General features: G+C 41.9%; 1 protein-coding gene across 3 annotated transcripts in view; it reads left to right on the top strand.

Annotated features, from left to right (window-relative positions):
* Positions 1–4,350, top strand: part of Sfxn1-3 (Sideroflexin-1-3) — a 73,161-nt gene extending 68,811 nt beyond the window's left edge. The window contains exons 7-8 of one of the 3 annotated variants that reach the window (XM_068348218.1): positions 3,261–3,388; positions 4,179–4,305. In XM_068348218.1, the coding sequence (XP_068204319.1) occupies positions 3,261–3,388; positions 4,179–4,207 (157 nt within the window). In that variant the 3' untranslated portion in view covers positions 4,208–4,305. Of the gene's footprint in view, positions 1–3,260; positions 3,389–4,122; positions 4,149–4,178 lie in introns of those variants that run through there. The other 2 variants (XM_068348220.1, XM_068348219.1) reach the window with 2 other exon arrangements.
* The last annotated feature ends 5,793 nt before the right edge of the window (positions 4,351–10,143 follow it).

Raw genomic sequence — 10,143 nt, forward strand, 5'->3', positions numbered from 1 at the left:
GATTGGTCACATCTGGATCTCTACGCATTCCCACCGTTCAAGATTGTCAACAAGGTACTGCAGAAGTTCGCCTCTCACGAAGGGACAAGGTTGACGTTAGTTGCTTCCCTCTGGCCCGCGAGAGAATGGTTCACCGAGATACTTCGATGGTTAGTAGACGTTCCCAGTAGTCTTCCTCTAAGGGTAGACCTTCTACGTCAGCCACACGTAAAGAAGGTACTCCAAAGCCTCCACGCTCTTCGTCTGACTGCCTTCAGACTATCGAAAGACTCTCGAGAGCTAGAGGCTTTTCGAAGGAGGCAGCCAGTGCGATTGCTAGAGCAAGGAGAGCGTCTTCCATTAGAGTCTACCAATTGAAGTGGGAAGTCTTCCGAGATTGGTGCAAGTCAGTTTCTGTATCCTCGACCAGTACCTCTGTAGCTCAAATAGCTGTTTTTCTCTTATACCTGAGAAAAGGACGATCCCTTTCAGCTCCCACTATCAAGGGCTACAGAAGCATGTTGGCATCGGTCTTCCGGCATAGAGGCTTAGATCTTTCCAAACATAAAGATCTGCAAGACCTCCTTAAGTCTTTTGAGACCACCAAGGAGCGTCGTTTGGCTACCCCTGGATGGAATTTAGACGTGGTACTAAGATTCTTCATGTCAGACAGGTTGGAGCCGTTACAATCAGCCTCCCTGAAAGATCTCACTCTTAAGACTCTTTTCCTGGTATGCTTAACCTCGGCTAAAAGAGTCAGTGAGATTCATGCCTTCAGCAAGAACATCGGATTTTCGTCAGAAAAAGCCACTTGTTCTCTACAACTTGGTTTTCTAGCCAAAAATGAGCTGCCTTCTCGGCCTTGGCCTAAATCTTTCGATATCCCCAGCTTATCGGAGATCGTAGGCAATGAACTAGAAAGAGTCTTATGCCATGTTAGAGCTCCTAAGTTCTATTTAAAGCATACTAAACCTTTACAAGGCCAATCTGAAGCTTTATGGTGTTCAGTTAAGAAACCATCCTTGCCTATGTCAAAGAATGCTTGGTCAGACTTTATCAGATTGTTAATACGAGAAGCTCATTCACATCTGAGTGAGGAAGACCGAACTTTGCTTAAGGTGAAGACGCACGAAGTTAGAGCTGTAACAACTTCCGTGGCCTTTAAGCAAAATATATCTCTGCAAAGTATAATGGACGCAACCTATTGGAGAAGCAAGTCAGTGTTCGCGTCATTTTACTTGAAAGATGTCCAGTCTCTTTACAAGAACTGCTACACACTGGGACCATTCGTAGCAGCGAGTGCAGTAGTGGGTGAGGGCTCAACCACTACAATTCCCTAATTCCTTATCCTTTTAATCTGTCTCTTGAAATGTTGTTTTTTTATGGGTTGTCCGGAAGGCTAAGAAGCCTTTCGCATCCTGGTTGATTTGGCGGGTGGTCAAAGTCATTTCTTGAGAGCGCCTAGATTAGGGGTTTTGATGAGGTCCTGTTGTATGGGTTGCAACCCTTGATACTTCAGATCCTAGGGGTCGATCAGCATCCTAAGAGGATCGCGAGGCTCCGTAAGGAAGACGTACTTAAAAGGCAGAGTAATTGTTCAAGTCGACTTCCTTACCAGGTACCTATTTATTTTGTTTTTGTTATTTGGATAACTTCTAAAATGAAATAAAAACTCTTAGCTCATAAAAGTGTAAACATATATTGCTGGTCTCTACCCACCCCCCTGGGTGTGAATCAGCTATATAATCACCGGCTAAGTTAAATATTGAAAAATTTTATTTTGATAATAAAATAAATTTTTGAATATACTTACCCGGTGATTATAAATTAAATGACTCTCCCTTCCTCCCCAATAGAGACGCAGTGGGACGAGGAGAAAATTGAGTCTTTGTTTACATTGAGTACTGGGTATCTGGACGACAGATGGCGCTGTTGGGCACACCCGCAACCTGTGTAGCGATCGCTGGCGAGTTTTTACCGTAGAGTTGTCTGTCGGGCAACAGAGTTGCAGCTATATAATCACCGGGTAAGTATATTCAAAAATTTATTTTATTATCAAAATAACATTTTTAATAAATAGCAGATTTTGTGGAATAAGAAATCTGAAAAATAAATCAAATATGTTCTTCAGAATAAAGAGAGCATCCACTGAAGTACAGCACAGTAATTCTATCCCATCTTTGAATGTCTCACACTCTTTTGACCCCTGGATATTTAATGTATAACCCACATGACCCAATCCCATTATTAAACAGATAGTAAGTCGTTATTGACAGTCAACCACATTTTATAGAAATGTCTAAACATCAACTAATAGCAAATGTGTAACTTTAAAAATAGGTAAATCAATTAAGGAGATTTTGTCAGAATCTTAACATTTTCAAAGTACTCATGAAATATTTGAAAAATTATGATTTGATAGGTAAAGATTTGTACTTCATGCTAAAGTAGACTTTTTATGTTAGCACTATGAGATTTATAAACCCTACCTTGTGGTCTAGTTGTTCTGCTCTGAAAAAAAAAGAGAGAAAGAAAATATGTATTTTATATCCTTTAGCTACGTACAGGTATCTAGAAGCTTTCTATTATTTGGAAAATAAAGAATTTAGTTTCCATTTTTATTTTCAGTAAATCTTTAAAGCATTTTGTATAAAGCCATTCAAGTAGTATCACTGTTGAGATTCTCTTGAATTGGAAAGAATGGAAATATTTTTTTTGATTAGTCAGTAGATGCCTTGAATTTTTATAGAAGTTATATAGCTGGCCTACCTCTTAAAATTATGTTGTTAGTTCCATATTTTGTTATTTTGTATATTGTGCTAAATTTTATTCTATAGCAGTTTAATTTATAGTAACACAATTGATTTCATTTAATTTGAAAAATTGAGGTTGTATTTCAGTCATTAAACCTATCTAATGTAAAAGATATGCTTACTGTCCATGGTGTTATTGATTTCTTTTTCTTATTCAAGTTCACTTTTTAAATATTTTCAACTTCTGTTGTGCACAGTTAACTCAGATATTTGTCTGTTTTGAGATTTGCATGAAACCTGGTATATTACTATGAACTGTATAGATTAGAGGCATGAATTCTATGGACTGTGATTTGCTTAAAACTTCTGATTATGCATGTGATTTTATTTGATATTGGTGATACAGTATGATATCGATATAATTTCAAATGGCTTGTATTGTTTTTCTGCCAATTGGTAATTTTTATGATGAAAGGCTAAATTAGCGTGTACTGTATTTCCATCAATATGTGCATCATCATCACTTAGGGAACTCCAGGAAGGTGTGACACTGGTTGATCAGAATGGCAACAAAGTTGGTCAGAGTAAGACTGCTGCCACTAAGGGAATCGCTGCCGTTTGGATTTCACGAGTTATGATGGCTGCACCTGGCATGGGTGGGTATTGACTACATATTCATAGGCAAAAATATTTATGACTGCTATGGGATTTTGAAGCTTTTGTAAGTATAGAAAAGAAATCTCTCTGCCTGTTTCCAGATAATCAGCCAGATTTATGGGAACCTTTCTCAGCTGGATTTGTGTACTACACTGTGGTGGTGGTGGTGTTTTGAGGTTATAATTGGTTCCTTTTGGGATTTACTGGACTGGATGAGATGAGATGAATGGAATTAGCATGTTTTTGCTAGACATTTCAGGTTTTCTCTGCTTCTATTTCAAGCTTTGATTGTATTCACAGGATGTAATTTTGAGTTGTCGGCGTGATATTGAAGGTTCATTAAAAAATCTTTACAGTATATATGAAGTACAAATAATTTTATTCTTTATTTCATTGGTTTCCAAATGCTTAGGGTTTGCATCTGAGATCAGTTGTTTTTATATTGTGGTATGTGTTTTGTGATTGTAATTTAAATGTTCACAAGTGGATCTTTACACTTTTCTGTATTGAAAGTCCTGCTGTATAAAGATACTTATTAATTTAGGTTGTATTTTATTCATTTATGTTTTGAGAATGTTTTCTCAGTACTGTATTAGTTATCTCTTCCTGACAACTATTTCTCAGTGTGCCAGCTTCTTCCTTCTTTCCTTAAAGCTGTAATTATGTTCCCTGTAGTGTAGTAAAAGAGGTGAGTGAAGGTGAAGTTAGTTATCTTTTTTCTCTGAATTGCAAGATGAAATGTGAAGCAAGTGACAGAGCAAATAACTTTGGTATCATGCTACTGTACAGAGAATGGCGTGAAACAGGTGTCGCCCTAATGGATGAAGACAACAACGTTCTAGGTACCAGTAAGAAAGCTGCCAGGCAAGGTGTGGCCATGGTCGTCATTTCAAGGATTATGATGGCTGTGCCAAGTTGTGGTAAGGTGGTTGTAATCATTGATTAACTCTGTGCTGTGACTCTTAGTCAAGTAGATGCAGTACCAGTATTACGAAACTGGGTCATAGTTGTTTGCAATAACCATAAAATAATCTATTTTACTAAGGTGTGGATTATTAGTAACTCATTTTTAAGTGGTTATGCAAACTATAGGGATAATGTATGTATATATAACATTTATTTCTATGAATCTCCCCTGATGTTCATATAGCTTTGTCTTTTGAAGTAGACTCGATATCAATGTTACCCCCAAAGAATGAAAAATGTTCTGTTTTCTTTCCCTACCAAGACAACTTCTGATGGATAATGACAACCCAATTCAGTCTGTCATTGTGTTCCCTCACAGGTGTGTTTACCCCTGTAGAAGTTTCCAAAAGATTTTGGAGACCTTAACTTCTATATTTTCGAGTGTTTAGATTAAGTACAGTACTGTAACATATCCCTCTAGTTTGATTTCTAAAGTTAAACCTCCAAGAGCTGAAGAAGAATAAATCAACGAGATGTTTTCAAGGTGCTCATCAAACAGAGAACAATCTAATTATGACTTTTCATAACGGTTATTTGAAGTCTTCCTATTTCCTCTGTAGTTTTTAGATTTATTCAACTATTAATTAGGGGATGTCTTCTTATGGAATTGCTTTGTATGTTGGTAAAAGTAGTTCATTCTTTTGTGAAAGTGTTTATTTTGTTTTGAGGAAGGTTGTTACTTTTCCTCTTTGAAGATTACTCAGTTAATAGGTGACCAATTTGAATCTTCATGCATAAATAAATTCACATTTTGTTTGCACTTTTACTAATTTTGATTTAAATTAGTTCAGGAGAATCCAGAGACGAATGTGAATGTTTCTCTTTGCATATCCTTTGTTATTCTTTGACACAGTAACAGTTGGGTATACAACTCTAGTGTTTGAACCCTTGTGTTTGAGATAGTTCCCAGAGCTGAAGTTAGGGAAGTTCTTAGGCATTGGAAATTTCATAGAAAAATTTCCTTCCCTCCCTGAATTCTGCCAACCAATGAAGTCTTTGGGATTTTAGCTTTTATTTCTGATTGTGTAAGAGGTATTTTAGTCTTTTTATATTACCCTGTAGAAATTCACCACTCTCTCTAGCCAGTGGTGACATTCCCTACCTGAGGCATTACAATGCTCAAATCCCCCCAACACAGCTTAGAGACGTAGGAATACTCACAACCCGCCCTACCAGTAACTGAAACATTTGGTAATTCTAGTCTTTATTCTTGATTATGTACGGGCTATTTTAGTGTACAATATTTCTATGTTAGTATACGTGTTCAACTTACACTGTGTTGCTCTTCTCTCCTCCCACACCCCTGTTACTCCCTCTCCGACTCCCACCACCAACGCCACCCAAAACACCAGTTATGCAAGTTGTTGAGAGCTTTGTTTGGTCAAATTCTGTCACACTCTTATATCTAAAGTCACTCCAAATTATCCCATTACTATAAATAATTACCTGAAAATGGCTCAATCCATATAAATCTTCCCCCATATTTTTTTATAGATTTCTGAATTCCTACAAGATTTACTGCATTTCACTGACTTTATAGGATATTTCCTTGATATAATATCAATGATCACATTTGTAACCCTGATAGCTGTACAGTAAACATGATGACATGATTTATATTTTCTTAATTTCTCAACTATCATTTCTACAAAATAATATGATTTTTACGTCTTAGAACAAATCATATTTCATATTAATTGAGATACTATTGCTAGAGTGTTATCGAGTCCTTTGACTGGCCAGACAGTACTACATTAGATCCTTCTCTCTGGTTACAACTCATTTTGTCTTTGCCTACACATACACAAATAGTCTGGCCAATTCTTTCCACATTCTCCTATGCCCTCATACACCTGACAAACATTATTTAGAGTAAAATTATATTAGACTTATTTCTGAAAAATTATATAATTTCATAATGAATAGAAAGAATATTTTGTTGTTTAGAGAGAAGTATTATAGAAAATAAAGCAAAATTATGAAAAATTTATTCTGTAATCACCAGTAAAACAAATAAACAAGGAAATGTAGGTTATAGCTACTGAGGGCGGATCCGCTGCCTCGTAATGAAGGGATTAAGTTGCATTCATAGTTAGGTCAAGGAATATTGTCACAAGTTGATGTCACTTGATGAAGTTCATAGCCTTCCGAGAGTCGGTTAAGATACTTTTTTATATCTTCATCAAATGTCGAGGGAGGGTAAGGTATGTCCCTCATTGAAGCAATACTGTATTGGGGTATTAATTTCTTGGCATCAGATGAAATAGCTGACTGGTGCTCTCCACATGGTACTCCCATACTCTCATATCAGCAGACTGTTCCTTGCCCTACCAAGCTGCTAACACACTAGAAAGATAGACAAAATCAGAAAAATGAAAGGTTTGCACCTGTCTAAATTAATCAGCGTAATGGCTTGATGCACTGGAAGATGTTTACATAACCTTATCATGTCATAGGTTGGTAACTTCTTATCCAGTTAATGTGGTGTATATGTGACCATGACCCACCTCCATCGGAGTGTGAGTCAGCAATATGACCATTAAAGGAGGCTCTTGGAAGTAAGTGGAATTTTAATGATAAAACTCGCCTGATGTTTATATCTATGCTTATCCTCCTTCCCTCTGACTAATGATTTCAAGAGGATAGGATACTAGTTTTTAGGTTGAGACCTAATTGGGTTGCCAATAAACACCAGAGGTTGCCTTGGTTACCAAGAGGCGTTGTCTCATGAAAGAAGAAACCAGGAATTTTTTTTTCTTTGGGGGGGGGGTAATGTAGATATTGAGTCTGCTTCGAGAGACAAAGCAATTTCAACATCAGGTTAGTAGCAGACTAGCAAAATTTTATAATTAAAATTCCATTATTTTACTATAAACTACCTTTTACCACCAGTTAGAATAATGATTTATTTAATTTTCTCTTGAATGGTCTGATAAAATTTGCCATTTGTGTATTATTAATGTAGATTGCAGCTTGGTAACTAATATAGAAATCAGGAATATTCTTTTAATGCATTTGACAAAGTTAATAAAAGAAAATTTGTTCCGTAACTGGAATACAAACCACTCTATTTGATAGGGGTATAACTTTTGGCGTAGCTGAAATGACGAGCCATTAAAATTTAACGAGGGTTTACTACCCACACCGCTAGTTAGCGGGGGTAGGGGAGGGTAGCTTGCTATCCCCCCCTCACACACACCTGTGCTTGAACTCACTTTGCTCTCGGCTCGGATGGTAGTCGGACGTGGTGCCCGCTGTCATCCTCGCCGCTCATTGGCAGCCATTAATGCTTTTTTTTTTTTGCTTTCTCTTTTTGACAGTTTTGTGTGTGAAGTTGGCCTCTTCTATTATGCGCACCTGCCCTCGATTACCCGACTGCCCCTGTAGAACGTTCATGTTGGCGGTCGAGACAGACCCTTCACGCCCTTTGCCCTGCCTGTAGAGGTCAACGGTGTGATAGTGATAATAAGTGTAGTGAGTGCAGGGAGTGGTTTACCTCCCAGTGGGAGAGGTTTTCACGACGACGGAAGAAGTAGTCCAAACGGGATATTTCTCCTTCGAAGGTTTCTTTGAAAGGAGAAAAACCCAAGGCCTCTTCTTCTGTTGCTCAAACCTCCTCCGAAGCTCCCACTCGGTCGGTCTCTTTCGAGAGACTGTCGAGTGGTAGCGTAGACCGTGGTACTGTTTCCCAAACTCGTGGTTCGAGAGATGGTGTTGCCTTCCTAGCGAGGCAGCTCCACCTCTTCCCCCGGGGGAGGATTTGTCACTAATCCATCTTTTTCAGCTTTGGTCTTCCTTGGGGCTCGAGGGTTGGCCCTCCAAGGAAGTCTTACTTGACTACATCCAATTGGGTGCCGCTGTCAAGCAATCGCCGCTTCCGGCAGAGGTTGATCCTCTGTCGACGTTGTGGTGTCAGAGGTATCCAATGCGGTATCTCGTACTGCCTCTGCCTCTTCAAACCGCACAGTAGCTGAAGGCTTAGTTTCTCTCGTTCCAGTTCGACCAACGAGGGAGAAACTAAGTCCAACAGTCTTTCCTGCTGGCGTTTCTCTCCCTTGGGGGAGTTCACTTACAAAGACTCCTCTTCGGAGGACTGCAGAAGGAAAGCTTGCTGATACCACGGCCCCTAGAGGGCGTATTCGTCGCAAGGCTCGCCTTCCTCTTCGCCAGAGAGGCCTTTCTTCACCTGCGGTTAGGAGGCGCCTCTTTGGTTCTACATCTTCGTTGCAGTCCCCCGCAGAGGAGCCTTTTCAGCGATCACCGACTGTTCCTGCTTTGGTCCTGGACCTCTCAGCGGATCTTTCGCAATCCCCTTTGGTGGAAGGTCGTCCTTTCAAAGGACACGTCGACCTTCCACCTGTCAGACTTGCCAACCTGCCGTCACCGTTCCTGAGTGCTGATGCGCGCATACTTCCCTCACGCGCTAGGCCAGCAAAGCAGAGCATATGTGCCCACGTTCTCCTGCGCGCCAGGCTTTGCCTGAGCAAGCTCGCCCATGCCCAGCTACGCGCCATGCCTCACCTGCGTGTCAGCGTGCTCCTGTGCGTCAGTGCACTCCTGCGCGTCAGTGCACTCCTGCGCGCCATCAACCTCCTGTGCGCCAGCGCTCTCCTACGCGCTAGTGCTCTCCGGCGCGTCAGCGCTCTCCTGTACGCCAGCGTTCTCCTGCACGTCAGTGATCTCCTGCGCGCCAGCGCTCTTGCGCGCCAGCGCCCTTGCACAGCAGTCATCTCTCCTGCGCGCCCACAATCTTCGAATCTGGCCACTGTTGGGAAGTCTATTCTGACTTCTCCCACGCGCCAGCGCTCGCCAACGCACCAGCGCTCACCTACGCGCCAGCGCTCGCCATTGCGCAGACACACGCAGTCTCCTGCACGCATCCACAAGGATACGAGCGCCCTCGCCTATCCTCTCCTGCAATTGTGCTCCACCATCCTGACGCGCGCCCACAAGCGACACAGGCTTCAACTGCGCGCCCGCGCACCAGGGGTATCTCTCCTGCGCGCACTTGCCCTATGGCTTCTTCAAGGGCGCGTGAGCTCTCGCCCGCGTGTTCAACGCGAATCGCGCCATCAGTTTCCCGCGTGCTCACCTGTGCACCCACAGTCTTCCCCGGGCGCTCCTGCGCGCCATCAGTCTCCCGCGCGCGAACCCTGGTATTCTCCATCGCGCGAGCACCATTACGTGCCCCCGCACGAGCGTCAATATCCTCCCGTGCACGAGGCTGCTGGATAACGCTTGGCAAGGTCACCATCGCCGCATTCCCCTCCCCGCAAACGCATAACAGCGCGTATTGCGGCGGAAGGGAAACATCCAGAGGTGTCCAGGATCCCTATTTCTTTTCAGGCAAACCCACCTTTGGGAACTCCTCCCAGGGATCCTTCGATCCCTGTCCCTTCAGAGGGGGTGTCTGACAGCGCGTCTGTCAGTCGACAACCTTGGTTCGTTGCAATAATCAGAGCAGTTACACAGGCGCTCAAGCCTGTTTTCTCTGAATTAGGTCACAGATCCTTGGCTGTCTATACCCCTCTGAAGAGAAAAAGAGGAGTTCCGGACGCGGTAGCTTCTCCAAGGGCAAAGTTAACTCCACGTAAGCCTTCGAGGCAGGTTCCTTCACTCCCCCAGACTTTCTCTCCTTCCCTGTCGGACGAGTATTTTCCGTCCTTCAACAGTTGCAACAATACCTGGCGGGTCACTCTGTGGTGGTGATGAGCGACAACACCACAGTAGTGGCTTACATCAACAAACAAGGAGGTACTTTTTTGCAGCAGCTATCCCATCTAGCAGT

Source organism: Palaemon carinicauda, chromosome 24 (genome assembly GCF_036898095.1).
Source record: "Palaemon carinicauda isolate YSFRI2023 chromosome 24, ASM3689809v2, whole genome shotgun sequence".
In the NCBI taxonomy this organism is placed as follows: domain Eukaryota; kingdom Metazoa; phylum Arthropoda; class Malacostraca; order Decapoda; family Palaemonidae; genus Palaemon; species Palaemon carinicauda.